Raw genomic sequence first — 24,911 nt, 5'->3', positions numbered from 1 at the left:
GTCCATATGTTCTCATTGTTCAGCTTCCACTTGTGAGAACATGTGGTGTTTGGGTTTCTGTTCTTGCGTTAGTTTGCTGAGGATAATGGCTTCTAGCTCCATCCATGTCCCTGCAAAGGACATGACCTCGTTCCTTTTTATGGCTGCATAGTATTCCATGGTGTATATGTACCACATTTTCTTTATCCAGTCTATAATTGATGGGCATTTGGGTTGATTCCATGTCTTTGCTATCATGAATAGTGTTGCAGTGAACATACATATGCTCGTAGCTTTATAATAGAATGATTTATATTTCTGTTGGTATATACGCCGTAATGGGATTGCTGGGTCAAATGGTATTTCTGCCTCTAGATCTTTGAGGAATTGCCACACTGTCTTCCACAATGGTTGAACTAATTTACACTCCCCCCAATAGTGTAAAAGTGTTCCTTTTTCTGCAAAACCTTACCAGCATCTGTTGTTTCTGGACTTTTTAATAATTCCCATTCTGATTGGTGTGGGATGGTAGCTCATTGTGGTTTTGATTTGCATTTCTCTAATGATCAGTGATGTTGAGCTTTTTTTCATGTTTGTTGGCTACATGAATGTCTTCTTTTGAGAAATGTCTGTTCATGTCCTTTGCCCACTTTTTAATGGGATTTTTTTTTTCTTATACATTTAAGTTTCCTCTAGACTCTGGATATTAGACCTTTGTCAGATGCACAGGTTGCAAAAATTTTGTCCCATTCTGTAGGTTGTCTATTCATTCTGATAATAGTTTCTTTTGCTGTGTAGAAGCTCTTTAGTTGAATTAGATACCATTTGTCAATTTTTGCTTTTGTTGCAGTTGCTTTTGGTGTTTTTGTCATGAAATCTTTGCCCATGCCTATGTCCTGAATGGTATTGACTAGATTTTCTTCCAGGATTTTTATAGTTTTGGAGTTTACATTTAAGTCTTTAATCCATCTTGACTTAATTTTTGTATATAGTGTAAGGAAGGGGTCCATTTTCAATTTTCTGTATATGGCTAGCCAGTTCTCCCAGCACCATTTATTAAACAGGGAATCTTTTCCCTGTTGCTTGTTTCTGTCAGGTTTGTTGGAGATCAGATGGTTGTAGGTGTGCAGTCTTAGTGCTAAGTTCTCTATTCTGTTCCATTGGTCTATGTGTCTGTTTTTGTATCAGTACCATGCTGTTTTGGTTACCGTGGCCTTACAGTTTGAAGTCCGGTAGCATAATATCTCCAGCTGTCTAGTTTTTAGTTGTTTACAACCAAAGGTTAAATCCAGTTCTTATTTCTCTTATCATAGCTGGAAGCAGAAATATCCACTATTTTAGTATTTGGGTAACCTTTTAAATGTCTTTTAGGCAAAATGTCGTGACTTTGAGAATATGCTGTGGTTTGAATCTTTGCTGTTTTATGGTTGTGAAGAACGAGAGCAAGAAAAAGATGATGTAGATGTTGCCCTACTACCTACCATTGTGGAAAAGGTGATTCTTCCTAAACTAACAGGTAAATCTCCTGTTCTCTGAATTGAGCATTCAGACACACTGGCTTTCCCAAATCTATTTTTATGAGTTTTTAATTCAGAGCATATTTCCTTATAGAAATTACATGAGAAATAATAGTTACCACCTGGCTCAGAGATGACTTGAGGGCAAGAGGGGTTCTTATCCTGGGACTTGAGGACCACTTTAGGGTGGGCCTGTAATTGAGTGCAGTAATTGCTTCATCGGTGAGGTTTAGAAATTCAAAGACTAACTGAAGCAAAATTATACATAGTTTGAGGGAGGATATGCATTTATGTGGGGAGCAATTTCAATACTTTCATAAGTTCCTCAAAAAAGATTAGGAATCATTGATACAGGAATTTATTTTGAATACTAGAAATGTTAGTTTGAAATTCTTGATGCCAAAACAACATTTCTACAGAAATCTTCTTTTTTCCTTATCTTCATTTTCCCAGAGTACCAGAAATAAGAAGAATCTATCCTCTCTCCACATCCCTATCCCTCCAAATTCCCACAGTTAATAGCACAAAGAAGACTAAAGCTTATATTGTAGAGAAAGAGGAAAAATAAATTAGGATTGGCATTAATAGAGGTCTGCTTGACAAAAAATTTAAGCTACAATTGGCTTCTGTGTCTCAATCCTCTTTTTTTCTTAACAGTGATAGCTGAAAATATGTGGGACCCTTTTTCTACAACACAGACTTCAAGAATGGTGGGAATTACACTAAAATTAATCAATGGATATCCTTCAGTAGTGAATGCAGAAAATAAAAATACACAGGTAATTTAGTATCTTTGGAAGACTTTTTTTTTTTCCTCTTTCTATTGAATATGAGCAAGCATTGAGAGAATGAGTCGTTATCCTAAACCAATCAGAAATCTGGTTCTCCCACTTGGGCCATCAGGGCTGTTAAAGCCTGAAATACACAAAATTTGAGATGCTAGGTTTTTTTCCTTTTTTTTATACCTAGTCCCACAGAGAGATGTTAGTTTTCAGTTTAAAAAAATTAATAAGGAAGATGCCATCAGCTTAAATAGCCTTTCATTATTATGATTTCTCACCACCACACCTCAGTCCCAATCCAACTAATCAAATGTCCTTTTAAGGACTGTATTTTTTTGTGGGAAATGAGAAACTAAAATGTTAACAATTGATAATTTAAGCTTGTCCAACCTATGGCCCATGGACATGTGGCCCAGGACGGCTTTGAATGTGGCCCAATACAAATTTGTAAACTGTCTTAAAACATGAAATTTATGCACAGACCCTGCTCCCCTGTTTTTAAATTTTTTTTATTTTTTTAGCTCATCAGCTATCATTAGTGTTAGTGTATTTTATGTGTGGCCTAAGATAGTTCTTCCAGTATGGCCCAGGGAAGCCAAAAGATTGGGCACCCAAACCAATTAAACAGTATATAAAACAACTAGATACTGTTTTATAACTAGTTTCCACACTTAAAGGTAATGCTCTTCAGGGGCCTTTCATAGGAGCTATTTAAATGTAGAGAAGGTGGGTGTTCTTTGTCATTGTTGAATTTTCACTTTGAGAACTTGATTATGTGTCTGGTCTTAAATCTGTATGTAGACTAAGGGATTGAAAGATTTCTAAAGTTTTTTTTTTTTTTTTTTTTTTGAGACAGAGTCTCGCTCTGTCGCCCAGGCTGGAGTGCAGTGGCCAGATCTCAGCTCACTGCAAGCTCCGCCTCCCGGGTTCACGCCATTCTCCTGCCTCAGCCTCCCGAGTAGCTGGGACTACAGGCGCCCGCCACCTCGCCCGGCTAGTTTTTTGTATTTTTTTAGTAGAGACGGGGTTTCACCGTGTTAGCCAGGATGGTCTCGATCTCCTGACCTCGTGATCCACCCGTCTCGGCCTCCCAAAGTGCTGGGATTACAGGCTTGAGCCACCGCGCCCGGCCAGATTTCTAAAGTTTTATTGCATGGCAGTTGTTGAGGAACGAACTAATAGATTATTAAGTGTTAATTACTTTAGGGTCTTCAATGAGGAAAATTAAAAATTTGGGAAACTGGTTCACTCAGTTCAATATTCAGTTACATGATTTGGAATATGGCTTATTTTTTTTGGTCATAGTGCTTATTAAAATGTGTGATCTACTTTTAACTCTTTAGGTATACCTAAAGGCACTTTTATTGAGAATGAGAAGAACTTTAGATGACGATGTATTTATGCCTTTATATCCCAAAAAGTAAGTAACTGAAGAATATTAAAGATAATATTCTCCATTGTCTTTCAGAGAAGGCTTATAAAATTCTGAAAAACTAGCTTGAAATACAAACTTCACCCTCGTAGTGTATTACAGAGAGACTAGATTAGTGGGGAGATTGTTCCCTTAAGCAGAATAAAGCAATTAATACTCTTATGTTCTCCCTGAGTGTCTCAGAGTAAATTTCCATTGCCTTTTTAACATACTGTCTTCCAGAATGCAATTATTTGAAAAATCAAAGAATTAGTTTACCGGTTTTGTAGAAAAATCTTTTGTCTAGGAATCATATGGCACCTACATATAAAATATCTGATCATGATATGTTTCTCTGTTTTTACTTAGTGTCTTAGAAAATAAAAATTCTGGGCCTTACTTGTTTTTTCAACGACAGTTTTGGTCTTCAGTTAAGGTACGTATTCATAGACTATCTAAAATACTCAGATTTTGTTTGACTTCATATATTATATTTTGCAGAGTGTTTTGTTTTATTAACTCCATAGGCTTAGATCTATTTATATGTATACCCAAAATCTCCATTTTATAAAGTAATTTTATTCCAAAAGTTCATTCAAATTTGATATTTTCACAGGAGAAAGTGATTTCTGAGTTCCAAAGTAAGGTCCATGGTACTCAACAAAATGCCTGACTAAGCTGCAATTAATTTTTTAGCAAGTAGACTACAGTAGTCCTCCCCATATCCATGGGGATAAGATGCCCAGTGGCTACCTGAAACCACAGATGGTACTGAACCCTATATATACTGTTGTTTCCTCTACATACATACCTATGATAAAGTTTAATTTATAAATTAGGCACAGTAAGAAATTAGCAATAACTAATAGAACAATTATTAATAATACACTGTGGTAAAGGATATATGAATGTAGTTTCTCTTTCTCTCAAAATACGTTATCGTACTGTGCCACGGCTGACTGAAACCACAGATAAGGAGGACTGCTGGAGCAGATACTCTTCTGAGGTTTGGGGATATAGCAGTAAGCAAGCTAGAAGTGGAATCTTTGTGGAGTTCATAGTTCAGCACAGTTGACATCAAATAGGTAATCGCAGGTGTGATGAGTTATGAAAGGGGACATTCAAGGTAATGTGGAACATATGAAAAGGGCACAGAGACCTTGACTAGCCAGTCCCAGAAGATTTCCTTCCACCCTGAGGAAGTGATATTTAGATCTTTAGACCTGGAGCATAAATAGGAGTTAGCCCTGAGGTGAAAGAGAACAGGCTACACTGGAGGCGCTGAAGAAAGCATAGGACAGCTGGAGTGAGCAAGGAGGTCCATAGTCCAGATGATAGAGGATCTTGTAGGTCATTTGAAATACTTTGATCCTTACGGCCGGGCGCGGTGGCTCAAGCCTGTAATCCCAGCACTTTGGGAGGCCGAGACGGGCGGATCACAAGGTCAGCAGATCGAGACCATCCTGGTTAACACGGTGAAACCCCGTCTCTACTAAAAAATACAAAAAACTAGCCGGGCGAGGTGGCAGGCGCCTGTAGTCCCAGCTACTCGGGAGGCTGAGCCAGAAGAATGGCGTAAACCCGGGAGGCGGAGCTTGCAATGAGCTGAGATCTGGCCACTGCACTCCAGCCTGGGCGACAGAGCTAGACTCCGTCTCCAAAAAAAAAAAAAAGAAATACTTTGGTCCTTATCCCAAAAGTTGTAGGAAGTCACAGAAAGATTTTTTCCTTTAAAAAAAAAAAATTAAGGTATGATTTACATACAGTAAAATTCACTCTCTTTAGTGTATAGTTGTGTGAATTCTGATGAGCAGATACAGCCATGCTATCTGCTGCTGTACAGTCAAGGTCACAGCAAGCCCCGGCCACCTCTCAGTCTATGTCCTAGGAAGTGAAGGGAATTACATGATAGGCAGAGTCTTTGGAGTCTGGCTGCTTTCACTGAATACATTTGAGGCTCAGCCTTGCTGTGTAGGTGCACCAGAGTTGGGTTTTGGTTTTTATTTAGTTCCTAATTAAGGGACATTTGGATTGTTTATCTTGGGACTCAGAAAACAATACCATTAAATGAAGGCCTCGGCCTCAGAAGAACTTTTTCTTTGACCTTCTCCTGCCCTCCTGTCTTTCAGTCCTGTTCTCCCTTGAGGGTTGACATAGAAACTAGAATCCCTGTTGCCCCAGGTGGGTCATAGACTCAGAACCCCTTTTCTGCAAAGCCAACCATAAAACCTAAATATATTAGTCTTAATTTTGGCTCTGCCTGTGTAAAAACTGGCCATAAATCTGACCTACCTTGTTTGATTATAGGTCATAAAACCCCCATTCCAGAGAAGGTCCTGCCCCATACCCAGAAAGAAAGAATGCTGCTGGGAGAGGCCAAGAAGAATCTGGATGGACAGGCTTTGTTGTGTGTCTTCTCTTGGTCTATGAGCAGTAGATCGTACCCTTTTGTCCAGGCGTGTTTCTGCATGCCTGTACATACTTTGTTAAACCTAAACATAGAAGTAGACAGTTTCTCTTCCATCTTTGGGTCTTTACTCTGAAGGCTCTCATGTAACATAAAACTGTGATCAAATAAATTTATGTGTCTTTTCTCCTGTTAATTTGCCTCTTGTCAGTAATTTTCAGCGAAACTTCATAGGCCTAAGGGGAAGCTTTCCCTTGGCCCTAACATTTCCAATTTGGTTATGAACGAAGCTTCTCTAAGGGTGTTCTGAATATGTAAGTTTCATTTCAGTTGGGTGAAACAGCTGGACAAAGCTGTCTTCGGAAGTGGCTGTATCATTTTGCGTTCTTACCAGTAACCTGTTACTGTCCTGGTTATTCCTTCCTCCCACCGTACTTGCTGTTAGTGTTTTGCTTTTTAAGTCATTCTGTGGGGTGCAATGTGGTATCTCATTGTGGTTTTCATTTGCATTTCCCTAATGACAGTCATGTGCTTATTTGCAATTTGTTTATGTATTTTGGTGAAATGTCTTCAGATCTTTTGCTTAGGTTTTAAATTGGGCTTTCTTCTTACTAAGCATTGAGTTCTATATTCTGGAGAGAAGTCCTTTATCATATAAATGATTTGCAGATTTTTTTTTTTTTCAGTTTGTGGCTTATCTTTCCATTCTAACAGTCTTCCATATGCAGAAGTTCTTAATTTTGATGAAGTCTAGTTTTTCTTTTTTTCCTGTTACAGATTGTGCTTTAGATGTCGTATCTAAGAAATCTTTGCCTAACTTGAAGCCACAAAGGTCTTCTATCCTTTCTTCTAGAAGTTTCATAGTTCTAAGTTTTATGTTTAGGTCTGTGACTCTTTTCAAGTTAATTTTTATTGTAGGGTATGAGGCCTGGATTAAGGTTTATTTGTTCCAGGACTATTTGTTGAAAAGGCTATCCTTTGTCCTCTGAACATGGAAAATTTGAGACAGGTCTCAGTTAATTTAGAAAGTTTATTTTGCCAAGGTTGAGGATGCACCCGTGACACAGCCTCAGGAGGTTCTGATGACATGTGCCCAAGGTGGTCGGGGAACCGCTTGGTTTTATACATTTTAGGGAGACACGAGACATCAATCAATACATTAGTTCCATCCAGAAAGGTGGAGACAGCTCAAAGCAAGGCCCCCCCCATTGGGGACTTCCAGGTCACATGTAGGTGAGAGAGAGATGGTTCCTTTCTTTGGAGTTTCTGATAAGTTTTTCCAGAAGAGGCAATCAGAATATGCATCTGTCTCCATGAGCTGACAGATGACTTTGAATAGAATGGGAGGCAGATTTGCCCTGAGCGGGGTTCCTAGCTTGAAGAGGCCCAACATATTTCCCTTTCACAGTCCATTGAATTGCTTTTGTACCTTTGTTGAAAACCAGTTAACTATGTATGTGTGTCGTGGAAGGGTTTAAGGTAAGTAAACAAATTGCCTTTTTTTTTTTTTTTTTTAATTTTTTTTTAATTTAAAGAGATGAGGTCTTGCTGTGTTGCCCAGGCTGATCTTAAACTCCTGAGCTCAAGTGGTCCTCCTTCCTTGGCTTCCCAAAGTACTGGGATTACAGGTATAAGCCACTGTGCCCAGCCATAAATTGCCATTTTTAAGGTTACTCTGTCTGCTATGTGGAGATAATAGATTGAAGTAGGCATGGATAGTAATAATGAAAATGGGAACTGGTATTTATTGTGTATTTTAGGGGAACTAGTATTTATTGTGTGTTTACTATGCACCAAGCGCTGTGCCGCACCTTTGACATAGATTATCTTGAATCCTCAGAATGACTCAATGAGTTACACACTGTTTTTTCACTTTACTGATGGGGCAGTGAGGCACACAATAACCTGCCCAAGGTCATTCCATTGGTAATTAGAGATGGGAATCAAACTCAGGCCAGTCTGACTCTTGAGCAGCTCTTCTCAACTGGGCTTCTGTGGGAGACTTAATACGTAATGCCCTAAGGCCTCCATTGTCTATAATGAATTCTCCTCTTTCCCGTGCATCTGTAACAGTACTAACTATGTATCATTCTTGGGAGAACTGAGTAAAGAGCCACACAAATCATTTTCTGTAGATTTGGAACTCTTGCAGAGCCCTGCTTAAGAAAGGCTACTCCATGCTCTTGCTCATAATCACTGGAGTAACTGCAGGGTTCCAAAGAGATTAAGGTGGGTTGGATTTGGGGGATGGCAGCAGGAACTGAGGGAAATGGAGAGACTGGATGGTGGTGGAGACACACAACTTGAGAGAGAGGTCAGGAATGACCTCCAGACCTCTGGCACGAGCAGCTGGTTGAATAGTGTTACCATTTACTAAGTTGAGAAACAACTGGGAAACTATAAATTTTTATGGTGGGATGGGATGGGGCTTCCATTTTATGATGATAGCTTTCATTTTCTATGTATTGACTGAGCTTGGGTAGCTTGAGATGCACAGTGCTATAACTTGGTTGTAGTTCATGATATGTGGTAGCCATGCAGGGCTGTAGTCAGACTCTCCCATCCTTTGCGGGTGGGGGGGGTGGGGGGGTGTGCATAGAACCAGCTGGAGTGTAATTTTCAATAGAGGACACTTACCTAAGAATTAGCACTCCCTGACTGTCTGCGATGATGGACTGTTCTATATCTATGCTGACCAGTGCTGTAGCCACTAGCTACATGTGGCTGTTTCAATTTTGACTAATTAAAATTGAATATTCAAATGTAACCATTCTAGGAAATATCTGTACCTTTGAAAGTATTAATATGTCATAGTACTTTGGCAAGACAGGGTCTGCTGTATTTCATATGGTGTTTTACTATGTAACTTATTTACTTTGTACCTAATCTAATTGTGTCACGTTACCTATTTTTTTTTCTTCTTTCCAGCTATTAGGCAATTTTCTTCAGTGGTATGGCATTTTCTCAAATAAAACTCTACAAGAGTTATCAATAGATGGTTTATTAAATCGATATATTCTCATGGCTTTTCAGAATTCAGAATATGGAGATGACAGCATCAAAAAAGCCCAAAATGTGAGTTAAATGACATAGCGTAGGTTTTAAAGCATGTGAGTTAAAATGAATTAAGTTTTTGTTTGTTTGAAGAGGGATTTGAGAATTTCATGAAACCCCTTTGATTACTGGACTTGCATGTAAGGTTGACAGTTTGCCTACCCAGGTAGTTCCAAACCCCTACAGCTTTTTTTTACGTAAAAATGCATACTATTATATATATCTATCCATCTATATCCATATTTTATAGATATTAGTAAAAGTTTTAATATTTTGTAGGTATAAATGAAAGCTTTAATTTCAGGATAATAACCTTACTGTCTTAACCTCAGTCTGGGCCAACTCGACTCCCGTTGTCAGCATGCATGGATGCCTATTCATGGAATTATTGCGGGGGATGGGGGCACTGTGATTTCATTTTTATACCACTCATATTTTTACATCAAAAACTGCTGAAAAAGGAAACTTAGTTTATTTAGGCCATCCTAGAAGACTGGAAAATGAAGCCGTTGGTTGTCAGTTTTACATTACTAATTTACTCAAATATTGGACAGATTTTCTTTTGCTTTGAGTGCCTAACCCATTGGTTGGGGTAAAAATTCAGGTATATTGGTTTAGTTAACGTAGGAAGTCAGATTTAAAAGAATATTTCTTCAGAGTAATTGCTGTAGCTCAGAAGCATATCTTCTGGTGAAATACATTTATACCCGTTATCTAGACTTCGCTTTTAATACTTTAATTTATTCTGTCTTAACTATTTTATTTTACATCTTTCTTCTCCACAGGTAATCAATTGTTTCCCCAAACAATGGTTCATGAATCTGAAAGGAGAAAGGACTATTTCTCAGTTAGAAAACTTTTGCCGATACCTTGTACACTTAGCAGATACAATTTATAGAAACAGTATTGGGTGCTCTGATGTGGAAAAAAGAAATGCAAGGTAATTTTGTAATTAATGAAATGGTAATCTAGAGTTGTTTTAGTTGCCAGATTTAGTATTAAAATGTTTTAAGTAGAAATATTTATATTTTAGTTTAAATTGTATGTTCACTTAGTATTATAAACCTACCAAAAATGCACATAATTTTTCGTTTTTGCAGTTTTTACTTTATCTTTTTTCAGTATATTATTTATGAAGATACTAAGGAAAGACTTCTGGTAAGGACCAGCCCCTCAGGGGAGTGAATCAATGGTGGTTTTCTCTGTCTCCCTCTTTGAAGAATTAGAGAGGTCTCAGACTCTCTTGTTTGGAGTTTCATTATACAGATGTAAATTCAAGGTTATCTCCCAATTTGGGGAAATTTTTTGTTTTAATCCATATTATGAACTAGAGGTTATCACTAATGGCTTTTTGGGAGCAACTTCTTTCTAATTTTTATCAAGGGTTGTAAGAAAAGAGTGAATGAACCATTAGCCTTTCTGTGGACATTAATTACGGATATTCAGGTAATTCTGGGATAAATCTCTAGCATAAAAAGTAAATAATAGCACTAGGGCAGTTTGAAGGAATTGTCTTTTTAAATTTTTAATTTCATATATCTTTGTAATGTCAAAGTTTCATTTTTGTTTAGATCACACCATTAGTCATACCCCTATAACAAAACCTTCCGTTCCCTCATTCCCCTTTCTTGAAAACAGACCTTATTTTCCTGCAAGAAAATTGGATATTTTTTCCACAATAAAATTAAAGTAGCTATTAAAGATTTTAGGCTGGGCGCAGTGGCTCACGCCTATAATCCCAGCACTTTGGGAGGCTGAGGCAGGCGGATCACGAGGTCAGGAGATCGAGACCATCCTGACCAATATGGTGAATCCCCGTTTCTACTAAAAATACAAAAATTAGGTGGGCGTGGTGGTGCATGTCTGTAGTCCCCCCTACTTGGGAGCCTGAGGCAGGGGAATTGCTTGAACCTGGGAGGCAGAGGTTGTAGTGAGCTGAGATTGTGCCACTGTACTCCAGCCTGGCGAAAGAGCAAGACTCCATCTCAAAAAACAACAAAAAAGATTTTAATGGTAAAATTCTTTGGCAGGTTTTGATTGATTTGATTTTGTTCTTAGTGTGTGCCATTTTGTTATTTGTTGGCACTAACATTTTTTCTCAGTGTGTTGTTTTCTACTAGATAAGTTTTATCACATTTTAAACTTTGATTTACATACATTTAACAGTGTTTCTGTTTGGGAGTTAACAAATAGTGTTTACTTTTCTACAGAAAAGAACTTTAACAGCTATGTAAGCACCTGCTTTGTGCAATGCATATAAAGCAGGTTTCACGTGGGTTGCCAAGTTTTGCAAATTCTAATTCTTCCCTAATAGGTGCTTACTACAATTCTATAGAAGAGATGAGACAATTACTAATGTCATATTATGTCTTGTTTCTTATGAGTGGTTTAAGCTAACTGTTAAAACAGTCACTCTTAAAGTGTGGTCCCTAGACCAGCAGTATCAGCATGATACTGGGAGTTTGATAGACTTGCAAGTTCTCAGGCCCCACTGTGGGCCTACTGAATAGAACTCTTGGGGTGGGGCCAGGGATGATCTGCATTTCAGCAATTCTCTAGGTAATTCTAATGTGTTCTAAAATTTGAGGATTACTTCCTAATAAGAAAGCAGAATGCCTTCTAGCTGGGGTGATAAGGAAAGTCAGATTATACTTTATTTAGTGAATTTTGGTGGAGTGGAAGTTACGCTGGATCTTGATGGATTAGTGATGAAAAGACACAAACACCCTTTGTGTTCCAGGTATATGCTGAAAGAGCCAGGACTCTTGTTTGAGAAGGAATGGGAGACAGGCCTCTGAAGTAGTTTGAAAACAGATTGCTTTCTTTTCTTTCGCAATATTAATGAAACTCATTGATCTCAATGAATTTTTTTTTTTTTTTTTTTTAATGGGTCCCCTGTCTCTGGGCTAGTCATTTAAACATATGTAAGTTTTGTTTTATATGGATAAATGTAAACTTTTTTTTTTTCTTTTTTTAAATTTTAGTAGAGACGGGGTTTCACCATGTTGGCCAGGCTGGTCTTGAACTCCTGAGCTCAGGTGATCCACACGCCTCAGCCTCCCAAAGTGCTGGGATTACAAGCGTGAGCCACCGCGCCCAGGCTTTTTTTTTTTTTTCCTACGTGCTGTAGCTTGTATATCTATTTCCCTTCTTTGAAAATGTGTGCTTGGAAAAATTGATTGCAGAAGGTCTAAAATAGCCATGAAATCAGTAGCAAATTTTCTCTTAGATGTACTAATTAATGAGATGCTGCTATATGTTTTTCTTTTAGGGAAAACATAAAACAGATAGTAAAACTCCTTGCAAGTGTTCGAGCTTTGGATCATGCTATGTCTGTTGCAAGTGACCACAATGTGAAAGAATTTAAGTCTTTGATTGAAGGAAAATAGATCTGTGAGACTGAAAAACCTATTTGCTTGATTACCATTCCCAATGTGTAAATTTTGTATATATGTAAAGTTTCTTAAACTGTAAAATAGCGATTCTTGTTTTAATACAAAAAACATTATATTCAATACTGTGTCCTTAAATGATATTTCTTCAGAATGAAAGGAATTCAGATTATTTCTAGGAGTCTATGAATGTTTACTGCCTGTCATACTTTGTTTACAGAAGTATTTTGTATGGTCATTTAAATTAACTCTCTCAGTTAATTGTCCCCTGTAAACGATGTGTGCAGTGTAAATTGTGTAATTATGCATATATATATTTATACCACCATGGATTTACTTTCACACTGGAAATTTGTGGTGTTTTTCTACAGAGGAAGCCTTTTAACAGCAGAAAATTATCCGGTAGCAAATTGTCTTAGGGAAATTACTACACTGTTGTAACAAAAGGGCTGGCAAGTGACTAAATGTTCATTACCTTTTGGTTAGCGTTGCTATCACTGTAGCTGTGCTGCCTTAACATTGAGAGTTGAGTTGTGGACTTAGTCGTTGAGTGAATGTTGAACTTTTTTCCTTGAATCAGCGTTAGAGTCAAATGTGGGTTTAATGTGAATGCTAAATGATATATGCAACATACTTTCAAATGGAACATAGAAATTTCACTTTTGAGAATAATAAACCCACAACCTAATTGCATGGTTTTGGGCTGACCGTCCTGTCTCATTCATGATTTTACTCCCTGCCCAGCTTGCACATACATGCATTTGAATTTTAGTAGTCTGTCATATTTAAAATCCCACATATGTGAGTTAAATATGCAATAAAGAATACGCCTTGCTGATTAGCCACACCCAGGCAATTTAATATCCATGGTCTTCTATAATGTTTATATCACATTGTAAATATTCAAAGAACTTGTTTTAAAGTTTATGCTTTCTGATTCTGTGATTTTCAAAAGAGGAATTTTTTGGAAATTAAGGACTATCGTTTGATAATTATATATGTAATTAAGCTTTAGCCAAGCATTAAATTAATTTTTAAATATATCCTTTTTTGTATTTTCCTGATGATGACTAAGTTTGCAGCATTTCAAATGACTAATAAAGTGGGACTATGAGCAGGCCCATGTGTACCCTTGATCAGAACATAATATGCAGAACAGTGTCATGCACTCTATTTCCTCTGTTAATTTTATCTTATCCCTACATCTTTGTATTAGTTCATTCTCAGGCTGCTATAGGGACATACCCAAGACTAGGTAATTTATGAAGCGGTTTAATTGACTCACAGTTCTGCATGGGTGGGAAGGCCTCAGGAAACTTACAATCATGACGAAAGGCACATCTTCACAGGGTGGCAACAGAAAGAATGAGTGTCGAGGGAAGGGGGAAGCCCCTTATAAAACTATGAGATTTCATGAGAACTCACTAGCAGGAGAACAGCATGGCAGAAACCACCTGCCATGATTCAGCTATCTCCACCTGGTCCTGCCCTTGACATGTGGGGATTATTACAATTCAAGGTGCGACTGGGTTGGGAAACAGCCAAACTAAAACAGTATTCATTCTGGATGAATTTTCTGTTACACCTTACTGGCCTACTAAGTAGAATTAAAGTCAGAACACCTATTCCTCATTTTAAGTAGAATAAAACATATAAACATGTATATGTATCACATGCAGATCATTTAGGCCTTAAACTGCATATTATTTCCAAACCCATTAGACTAATTACTCTGCTTTTAAGAACTCTTAAACTCAGGCTTTTTTCCTATGAAATCTATCAGGCTATAGGTTTCAGGAATGGGTTTGAACATCACACTAGGAATTTGATGTAGGGTACATAAAACCAATAGTTTTTCTATCTCAAGCAGAACATTTTTATTCCTGATATAGCTTAAGGACATTATTTCTTATGAAAGGAATTCTCAAAAGATAAATCCAGAACCATTTTAATAAAGCTGGTTTTGCTTTTTAGTTTTTTCTTTTGGAGCAGTCCTCTGAATTAACTCCAAAATAGGTGACAAATGTTTTTGAGAAGGAAAACTATTGAAACAACATAGTCAAGAGTGACTAGTACTACTGTAGCCAATGATGTTGATGTCTCACCATGTCCCTGTTCTTGCCACTGGTGTCCTCTTGCAAGTACTTGCTCCTGTGCCTGAGGGCTTTTCTTTGGCCTGTGCAACAGGCTGGAGTGTCCTGGAGATACTTCTTGGAACAGATCTCAGCCAAGGGAGGAAAGGAATTGGAGGTTAAATGCCCCAGTGAGTCAGTTGGGGTCCTCTTGGGAGCAGACACTGAGATGGCATTAAATGTACAAGAAGTTTACTGGGGGGGAATGTGTATAAGAGAAAACAGGGGAGCCTGGAGGAGGCTGGGAAAGCTGTCAGGCAGGCAGGTTTCACCTGTGTGAAGGAAGGAGGGAGGGATGAAAGTCTTAGACATTGGTGCAGTTCTAAAGTTTCAGCAGGGCCAACTGGCAGCCCTGACAAGTACAACCAGGGTCTCCTTGCTAATATGAGATCTGAGAGAATTTCATGATCACTAAACCCAATTTGCTAATCTCTCAGGTAGGAAAGCAGATATGGTCCACATTGCCTACAAGAGGTCTTCAGTTGAGTAGAGCCATCGTTGCCTGCAGTGGTAACATTACCAGCATCCAGAATTGGCCAAAAATGGAAAGTGCTAATAATTGTCCTTGAAATCATGAAACCCTTACAAAAATGGTCAAATGTTACAGAGCTGCAATATAAAATAGGAAGCTGTAAGTTGCTACATTGTAGTGGTTGTTTATGGTTACAAGAGCTCTTCTCATCTCTTAACATGGCAATACCTGTGTAATAAAGGGAGTCTTGCCATTCACTGATTATGACAAAACATTTGATTTGTTGTTTCAAGTAAATGAAAATGAGAAAAACACTGGCACTACATGTAGGAAGAAAAATTAAATATATCCGAATGTTTGGGAGGTCTTGTACTTTCATAAATGTTTTGAAGACTGCCCTCCAGAACTGAAACTGTCCATGGATATGGGGTTCACAGCTGCTAAGGGCTGCTTCATACTGCCCAAACACAGGCTGAATATTGTTATATGGGATTGGTATCGAAGTGCAATGTAGACGGGCCCCTGGCCTGCTTCTGGACTCTAGCCCCCGGTAATTTGTACTGGGTTCCTGTGAGTCCTAACTCCAGAGGCTTAAAGGATACAATCATTCAGTACAATGAGAATCCCTAGCAGATGACTTCTTAGGATCTTGTTAAATATCTTTAGGAAAATATATGAGAAAAGTTTTGACAAAACACTGCAGAAACCATTCTAAGCTACTTTGCAAAAACATTTTGATCATGAAAGCTTACCTTTTACGCGTAACCTTAGTGAAATTGCTGTTGCTTTGGGACCCAGAGTCAACTTGAACAACTGGAACACAACTCTAACCTTGAAGGTTGAGCCCTGTTTTTGGCTCCGGCACTTTGATTTCCACAAGAATCCTTGTGTGTCATTAAAATAAACCCCCTTCACTTGATCTCTCTTCAGTTGGTCTCTTGTTCCAAATGAAAACACTTCATTTTTATCTATCACAAGTTTCCTGTTTGCTCTAGTGGCAATTTCCTGTCTATGGTACCTGCAAGTTATTTTTCAGTTTTTTTTTTTTCCCCCACAGTGATTCTGCTCTCGAGCTTACTAGTTTTTTATTCATAGGATTTCCATTTTTCTAATTTAAAATCTCATCCTTCACTGGTTACATTGAATTTCTTTAAAGAAAAAGCTAATGCTCTTTGTAACCTACTGTTGTGTTGTCTTTCAAGACCACTGTTTTCTCTTGAAGAATGAGCCATTTCTTTCTCAGTCATTGGTGGGGAGCATGGCCAGGTACAACTAGGGTCTGCAGATCCTGCTATACTATACTATATTAGGACCAGGATCTGCAGAGCACTATACTAATTGCTCTGCAGATCCTGATCCTGATATAAAAGTTAGCCTATGTAACCTGAGAAGAAGCTGTTAAAGGTTATTGAATCAGATTGTGACGATTTCCCTGATTTTCCATGTTGTCTAGCATTTTTGACAAAAAAAAAAAGCCAGACAAAAGAGAAAAGCAGGTACTACTACTAATTCACATAGTAATCACCTGTCAAAATTTATAGCCATGCACTTGATATAGTTTTTTAATGTGATTATTTGGGATTATCATTAATCATCTGTAAATACGTAAATTCTTGTATAGTCTGCCTGGGACATACTATTAGGTTGGGCCATATGTTGCCACTATGTGAGGTTTTTTTTTTTTAACCTATGGAAATAACAATTCCATGTTTCCACATAATGAATTGCATATTTCAACGAGAGTTACCCATAGGAGAAATAACTTGCTCACAAATCAACATTGAAAATTTAGGGTGTTTGTCTTTACTTTGTTCTGTTGGATGTGATATCTGAAACACCTACCTGGGGCTGTCTCTCTCCTGATGGAAAGTCACATCAGCCTTGTGTTGATTTCTTGTAGCTGGTGTTACAAATTACCACAAACTGGGTGGTTTAAAACAACAAAAATGTATTTTCTCACAGTTCTGGAGGCCAGAATCAACAGGGCCATGCTCCTTCCGAAGGCTCTAGGCTCAAATCCTTCCTTGCCTCTTCCAACTTCTGACGGCTGCTGACATAGCTTGGCTATTGCCAAGCTCCAATCTCTGCTGCTGTCTTCACATTACTTACTTTCTTTCTCTTTCTCTCTCTCTCTCTCTTTCTCGTGTGTGCATGTTTAATTTTCCTCTGCCTCCCTGTTATAAGGACACTTGTGATTGCATCTAGGGCCCTAGAGCCCACCTGGATAATCCAAAATAATCTCAAGACCCTTAATCAAATCTGCAAATTAACCTAAATTAACATTCACAGACAAGGACATCTTTTTGAAGCAGCATTTTTTAGCCTCCCACAGGCTCTTCATTGCTCAGTTTCAAGGGTTGAGTTGGTGTCAGCCTGTCTCTGTAGGCCCTTAGGATCTCACTAAGAAATCTGTGTATGCCACTTAACCTATATTTTAAGTCACCCTACCCCAAAGACATTTCAAGGTCAGTGAAAATTTTTCCAGCTATTGTCAAATGCTGTAACAAAAGTAGAAGTATAAATAGGAAAGAGGGACGAGAAAAAGAAGATAGAACCAGTCAAGCCACTAGTCAAATTGCCTTTATGTTTTTCAAACTCTGGGCATGTCTTTTCATGACTAAAATGAGATGTGGAAAAGCTGTGGCTGTCTAACAATCTAGGAATAAGAGTCTTGCTACCCCCCAGTTTAATTTGAAGAAAGAAGCAGGAATTCCAACCCACAACCCAGAAATTTTGACCTAAATCTCCTTAGTTCCAAATAAAAAGGAACCAGGAATATGCAGAACACCTGTTCCTAAAAGAGCTTAGTACCCATGCTTCACACTGTAAGAGAGGATGCATTTCTAGTGTAGCCTTACAGACACACAGGCATGGTGGAAAAGATTTTGGGCTTTGGAGTAAGTTAGTTTGGTTCCAGTTCCCAACTCCTCTTGAAACTGAGTGATTTCAGTTGTCATAAAAGGTACCTCTCAAGCAACGCATTTGATATCGACAGTTTTTTTTCTGAGACAGTACTGAGATAGAAACCCCCTCTAGGTCTTACAACGAAATCCAAGAATCTTTGTATTTCTCCTTCATGACTTGAAGTGGCTTCTTTTCTAATAAATTTAGTTCCGTGTCCTGAAACCAGGGTGGGTGCAGCTTCTCTAAAATGGATGAAAAAATCAAGTCACATGACAGGGCCTGAAGAGGGAAATGATTTTTGCAACATAACCAAATTTAAATTCTGCTTTGGCTGTTAAAAACCAGAAGGAGAAGAGGTAAACAAAGAGCAAAGGCAAGTGGAGACAGTTTGAGTGCTGGGTTCTTCAGGTTTTCAATTCCTTTCTGCCCTGTTGGCTTTGACTTCATTCTCATACTTATTAGGTCTATTCAATGGAAGCAGAAATAAATCTATGGGACACGCTGATATTAGCCAGGAAGCACGATTTGTTGAAAAATGAGGATGCGATAAAAGGGTCAGGTGCCTTTAGTCACTAAATTCCACAGTTGGCAAAAGCTATTCATCCATCAGTGACAACCACAGCTGTAGTGGTCTCCCTACAGCCATGTTTTGTTGGACTCAGCCTTGAGATCCTGGTTTGTGACTTCCCACTCTCCATCGTATACACCTGAACACTCTTCGATAGCACCCTGTGAGCTCCAGAACACACAAGAAAAGGCACCGAACAGAACTGTCCCAGAGCAGGCATTAGTTTTTCTTCTGCTACCTAACCCGACACTCAGACTAGGAACTCGGTGCCATTTGCTGGGCTGTCGACACCATGGACAGCTCTTCAGGCGCCACCTAGTTGGCTAGGCGAGCCGACCATACCGAGCCCTCCCTCCTCTCCCGTCAGGCCCGTGGGGGCGGCAGGGGGTGGTCCTGACGCCCAGCTTGGGGAGCAGCAATACGCAGCCCCCCAAGCTTTTCTCCTGAGTCCCTCCCCGGCGCTCACGCTCTGAAGAGCCCACGCAAAGGGACCAAGGAGGCCAGATCTTCCCTCTCCTTGCACCCCCGGCGGTGGGATCGCAGCTCGGCCTGGGGGTGGCCGCAGGAGGCGAAGGTCGCTGGAGACTGAGGCTCTGGCCGCCCGCTGGTGCCCGGCCTGGCCGGTAGGCGCAGAGTGGGCGTGATCTCTCTCCTGACGCCCCGCCCCTTCCCTCGTGAGGGGCGGATCTTCCGCCCGCTGCCGCGGCGCAATGCGGAAGAGATGGGCCTGCTGGAGCGGAAGTGACGCTTCTGGAGGCAGTGGCGGCGGCTGCGGGAGAAGGAGGAGGAGGAGCCGGAGGAAGGGGTGAGCAAGCCGGCGGGGGGCGGGGAGCGGCCGCGGCCAGACCCACCGGCAGCCGGGCGGGCGGACGCCTCCAAGACCAGCCTCTGCCTCCGCAGCCTCAGCGGGAGCGGTGAGGGGCGACCGCGAGCAGCCGGGGTGCGGGAGAGCGGGCGCGGTTGTGAGGAGACCACGGGTTGTGCAGGGCGCCGCGTCAGGCTGGGGGCTGGTGACAGCGGCTGTCAGCCTGCCCGCGGGAACGAACCGAATCCGCCTGGGCGCCGGGTCGTCTCTTCTGGCGCATAAATGGAGGGTTTGGGCTTCTCGGCTCATCAGTCTCTCTGAGAAGGAGCCGTTTTCCTGGGCAGTCGACTTCCCGGGACCCCGAGGAGCCCCAGTCGGGTCGGTGCCCCGAGTCATGACTCTTCCCGGGTGGCCATTCGTATTTTTCGGCCCCGCCTGCCGTCCCCCGAGCCGACGGTAGCCCGGGGCAGGGGAGGCGGTGGTAACCTGTGCCGTTTCCCTTGCCCTTCGTGGCCACCCCCAGGAGAGCCTGTCGCGTAGAATAATCCTTTTCCTCCTCCTGCCCCCTAAGGAGCTTTGAACCAGCCTTGTCACCCTTCCCTCCCACCTCCGCTCCTTTCCCCTCGAAGGAACTGCTTGAAGTTTCCAAATCGGTTCCCTTTCAACGTAGTGACAGATCTTGAAGCAGGAAGCTGATAAACAACTCCGAACGAAATACGCTCAAAATTTTTCCTTTCAGTAAGCATAAATTAAACGGGAAACTCAACCAAACCGTTGATGGACTTACAGTGCTAAAACCTTGTCTTGCCTTGGTATGAGAATTGGTAGCTTTTCCTCTTGCTTTTTGGTAAAATTAAGTGACGACTTATCTTTTGGAACAAGCCATTTTCTCCCTGAGCTGTCTGTTTTTTCCCCACCCCAACCCCCCATCAAAACCTGGCAGGGAGGGACTTTTGGATGCTTTGCAGTCCTTGCTGCAGAAGGAAACATCAGCTTCATTTGCTTTGCTTTGCTTGGTTTCCACAGGGCTGCCTCCGAAGAAAGGAGAATGGCGTTTAGTAAAGGATTCCGGATCTATCACAAATTGGATCCCCCACCTTTCAGCCTCATAGTGGAAACTAGGCATAAGGAAGAATGTCTCATGTTCGAGTCTGGGGCCGTCGCTGTGCTCTGTAAGTCATCTGTTAGAGCCCAATTTATCATGGTCTCTGCTTTGATTTGAAATAATTCAGATGCAACCATTTTTAGAAAAGAGCCCGACAACCCTTTCACTGTATTTCCTCTAGCAGATTATGCTTGTATTTCCTTCTAATCAAACTTATTTTCCTGTAAACTTTTTGTTAACAGGTTTTTGTTGAGGGGGGGTGCAGGACGATGCCAGTTTTGGTGCAGGATTTTGCTTTCTTGGGTTCTGCTGCTGCTTCTAAAAGTAAATTTTTTTTCCAAAGAAATATTGTTGCAGTTTGTATCATATATCACATAAACCCATACGATGTCTTGCTTGACATATTTACTGGTAGGTCAGTTATAGTAGTAGGTATTATCTAATGTTATCCAATATTGTTGGAGTATTTATGTTATGGCCGTTATGTTTTCATTAAGGGAATTGTAAACAACCTCTAGATTTTCATGTGAGATACATGATTGATTTTATATTATTTTAAAAAGTATTTTGATAGTCTAATTTAAAGAAAAGGACTATTGTACCACAATAAAAATATATTAGTAAGGTCTGAGTTATTTTAGGGGCAGATGGATGAAATTAAAATTAATTTGAATATTATGTTTCTTTCTTAATGTAAGATATGCCAGGTGTGGAGGCTCATGCCTGTAGTCCCAGCACTTTAGAAGGCCAAGGGGGACAGATCGCTTGAGGCAGGGAGTTTGAGACCAGTCTTGGCAGCGTGGTGAAACCCTTTCTGTACAAAAAATACAAAAATTAGTCCGGTCTCGTCGTGTGCACCTTTAGTCCCGGCTACTCAGGAGGCTGAGTTGGGCGGATTGATTGAGTCTGGAAGGTAGAGACTGCGGTGAGCCTTGATCTCGCCGCTGCCCTCCAGCTTGGGCATCACAGTGAGACCCTGTTTCAAAAATTAAAAAGAAAAAAAAAAGTATATGATTATATATATATGAATTAGGCAGATAATCCTAGTGTTAGGATTAGTTTAGTTACTGATTATATCCTTATAAATTAAAAATAGTGTTTGAAAGACATACTTACAAATATAAGCCCTTAAATATCTTAAACTACTAAGCTTTCTCCAGCCTCAGTAAATGAAGAGCTTAAGACCACACTGTTTGCATATAGAGTATTAATGTCAGTTAAAGTGTTAACTTGACTAAAATAGTACAATTGCATCTGATGGGGAAAAAGATAGTGACATAATGAAAAGAAGCAAAGAACAGTGTATAAGAAATATATATTTGGTACATAAGTTTTTGAATGAAGGAGAAGGGGCTCTAGGTCTAAGAAATAAGTATAAATAATATTGACTATACTCAATCAGTATGGGCTTAATTACTTCAAGTTGTTTTTTGGATTTAAATCAAACTGTACCTTGGTACAGTATTAATTTCCATTGCATATATTTTTATACAAGTGTAATTCTTATACTGATGAATTCTTAATAAAAATTTGGCGGGGGGGTGAATGTTTGCTTTCCTATGGGAAGCATTTTTCAGCTGCTTGTGTTTTTTGGTGGCATTACCTGACTTACTAATCTTGTATAAATTCTAAATGTGTCTTTATGATTACTTATAACAGCAAGTCACATTTTCAGCTGCAAACTGTGTATTACTTATAGTTTTTAGAATTATTGCTATACTTTACTCCAATGTTAGGAAACCTAAGAATAATCATATTTCCAAAACCTCCAGCAGCCATCTTTTATGCCAAATAATGGTTTGTTTTTGCCAAAAGGCCCTAAAACATTTATTTTGGCATTAATGTGCATTCTAAGGAGAATGAATATTAAAATATTGTCTAAACTATTCTGTTTTCATTAGATTTAGACTATGTGAGTAATTCAGAAAAAAAAAATGTTAGAATATTGCCTCTTTCTATAAAGCTAACATAAATGGATGTCTAATCTCTTGGAATGTCATTATCTTTCCTACTATAAACTTTACAGTAATACTTTCTTAAGTCATCTGACTTTTAAAATTAATTTGGCCTTCATTTTGGAGTGATACCAAGGTTTGTATTGTGCTGTACAGTGTTCACTTTTAAAATCTTCACACTTTAAAAATACCTATTGTATTCAGAAGCTGTGCTTGGAAAATATCAATGTGTTCTCTTCATCTTCAAAAATCCCAGCTCCCTGAATTTCAGTGCATTCTGCATATTCATCTACCTGTAGAATCTTCTAAAATCATGTTTTGTTTGTTTGTTTTTTGAGACAGGGTCTCACTCTGTTGCCCAGGCTGGAGCACAGTGGCGTGATCTCGGCTCACTGCAACCTCCGCTTCCTGGGTTCAAGTGGTTCTCCCGCCTCAGCCTCCCAAGTAGCTGGAATTACAGGCATGCGCCACCACGCCTAGCTAATTTTTGTATTTTTAGTAGAGGCTGGGTTTCACCATGGGCCAGGCTGGTCTTGAACTCCTGACCCTAGGTGATTCGCCTGCCTCAGCCTCCCAAAGTGCTGGGATTACAGGCATGAGCCACTGTGCCTGGCCCTAAAATCATTTTTTATAGTAAAGCAAAGTGTAACCCTGTTTTTCACCAAGATTAAGTTTATTCTCCTCAACCTGTTATTTGTCCAGTGTTGATCTCCTTTAAGGAGATCTGGTGTTTCCTCAGTGCCTTCCCAAGCACCATGCTTTTTTCAGCTTCATTATACTGTTGCTTTTTACACCTTCTTCCTCTAAGACTGTTAGAGTGCTGCTTCTCTAATCTGAGCCTGTCAGTCCCACTGAGGTCCTCCTTGGGTCTTCTTCCTTCGTAAGACTCTGCCCCAACCACTCCAGCTCACCTTTATCTCTGCCTTCCCTTCATTTCTCTAGAACTTACTCTGTATCACAAGGTGCATACTTTGTTTTCGTTTTTATTTTTTGACACAGGATCTTGTTCTGTCACCCAGGCTGGAGTGCAGTGGCATGATCACGGCTCACTGTAATTGAACTCCCGGGAACTCCCGAGCTCAGTTGATCCTTCTGCCTCAGCCTCCTGAGTAGCTGGGACTATAGGCGCACACCACTATGCCCAGATAATTTTTTTTTTTTTTTTGTAATTTTTTGTAGATACGGGGTTTCGCCATGTTGCCCTGCTGATCTCAAACTCCTGGGTTCATGGTCTCCACCTGCCTCAGGCTCCCAAAGTGTTGGGATTACAGGTGTGAGCCACTGCTCCCAGCCAAGACGCATACTTCTTATGTGCTGGTTTTGTTGCTGTCTAAATGCTCATATGTAGGTGTTTTTCTTGGAAATGGGTGGTGGAAGTGACCTTAGCAGGACTTGGTCTTTATGTACCCAAAGTTCCTAATTTCAAGTCTCTACTTGCCCTGGCTTTACTTTAAAGAGTAAATTTTAAACGGACATTTTAATCAGCGTAGAGTGTTGAGGATTAGCAATCACTTAATTTTCTTGGCTTATGCTGAAGTGTCATGAGATACCAAACATGAAACTTTATCTTTCATGTTATTAGCACATACCAAAAGGTTGCAAGTAAAAATACAATGAAAATAGTCTCAGACCATGGATCCCCTTAGGGACCCGAGTGTTCACTAATGCAGCCTCAAGACTGTCTTTATGTTGATAGGATTCTAAGCTTAAATCGGTCATGATGTTATGACATTATCAGTGTTATAGTCACCTGGGCAGCTTTTACAAGTACTGGTGTCTGGGCTCCAGCCCCCTGGATGTTCTGATATAATTAGATAGTGATGCTCATTTCTGAGCAAAGTGTATATAGGCCTTTCTGTGATAGATTAGGGGATTGCTTTTTTTTTTTGGCTTGCAGATTTCATCCAAAATAACCATGTTTCCAGAATTTTAATGCTGTTGTCTTTTGTGGGGCTACTAAGTAGTTTTCTTAAAACTCTCAGGCTGAACCAAGTGCCAATACTCTTGTAGCACTTTGAGTATAGTGCCTTCATATCATGGGGAAATGTGCTCAGGTTCTGTGTCTGGATGCCGCGCTTCTTGAGGAAAAGGCCCGTGTGTCTTAGTAATATTTGCAGTCTTAGTGCTTAGTGTAGTGTTTTACTCATACTTGAAGAAAATGTGATTATTAAATGAATGACAGTAAGGGAAGGACTAACCTAGATTACAAAGTTGATAAACATGCAGTCATTATGTTTGAAAATATGAGGTATTTTTCTGTATATTTTTGTTGTTGTTGTTGTTGTTTGAGCAGAGTCTTGCTCTGTCGCTGAGGCTGGAGTGCAGTGTTATGATCTCAGTGCGCTACAACCTCCGCCTCCTGGGTTCAAGTGATTCTCGTGTCTCAGCTTCCTGAGTAGCTGGGACTACAGGTGCACACCACCATGCC

The 24,911-nt window shown here is 39.9% G+C and overlaps 2 protein-coding genes and 1 long non-coding RNA gene across 28 annotated transcripts in view; 2 read left to right on the top strand and 1 right to left on the bottom strand.

The window, feature by feature from the left end:
• Positions 1 to 13,587, top strand: part of PAXBP1 (PAX3 and PAX7 binding protein 1) — a 38,708-nt gene extending 25,121 nt beyond the window's left edge. Inside the window, exons 12-18 of one of the 3 annotated variants that reach the window (XM_021935108.2) lie at positions 1,351 to 1,495; positions 2,154 to 2,275; positions 3,622 to 3,698; positions 4,059 to 4,125; positions 9,130 to 9,171; positions 9,936 to 10,090; positions 12,422 to 13,587. In XM_021935108.2, the coding sequence (XP_021790800.1) occupies positions 1,351 to 1,495; positions 2,154 to 2,275; positions 3,622 to 3,698; positions 4,059 to 4,125; positions 9,130 to 9,171; positions 9,936 to 10,090; positions 12,422 to 12,539 (726 nt within the window). In that variant the 3' untranslated portion in view covers positions 12,540 to 13,587. 3 annotated transcript variants of the gene reach the window in all.
• On the bottom strand, positions 12,739 to 17,585 carry LOC108584900. Its single transcript, XR_001900492.3, has 2 exons — positions 16,989 to 17,585; positions 12,739 to 14,946 (listed from the first exon to the last, which is right to left on the bottom strand). It is a non-coding gene; the product is annotated as an uncharacterized LOC108584900 (long non-coding RNA).
• A 1,728-nt stretch (positions 17,586 to 19,313) lies between these two features.
• Positions 19,314 to 24,911, top strand: part of SYNJ1 (synaptojanin 1) — a 101,112-nt gene continuing 95,514 nt past the window's right edge. For 16 of the 24 annotated variants that reach the window (XM_031664871.1, XM_009202332.2, XM_009202348.2 and 13 more), the window contains exons 1-2: positions 19,314 to 19,423; positions 20,450 to 20,595. In XM_031664871.1, the coding sequence (XP_031520731.1) occupies positions 19,329 to 19,423; positions 20,450 to 20,595 (241 nt within the window). In that variant the 5' untranslated portion in view covers positions 19,314 to 19,328. The other 8 variants (XM_009202352.3, XM_031664875.1, XM_009202344.3 and 5 more) reach the window with 4 other exon arrangements.

The sequence above is a fragment of the Papio anubis genome, chromosome 4 (genome assembly GCF_008728515.1).
Source record: "Papio anubis isolate 15944 chromosome 4, Panubis1.0, whole genome shotgun sequence".
NCBI lineage: Eukaryota > Metazoa > Chordata > Mammalia > Primates > Cercopithecidae > Papio > Papio anubis.
This window is presented reverse-complemented; position numbering and strand designations above follow the sequence as displayed.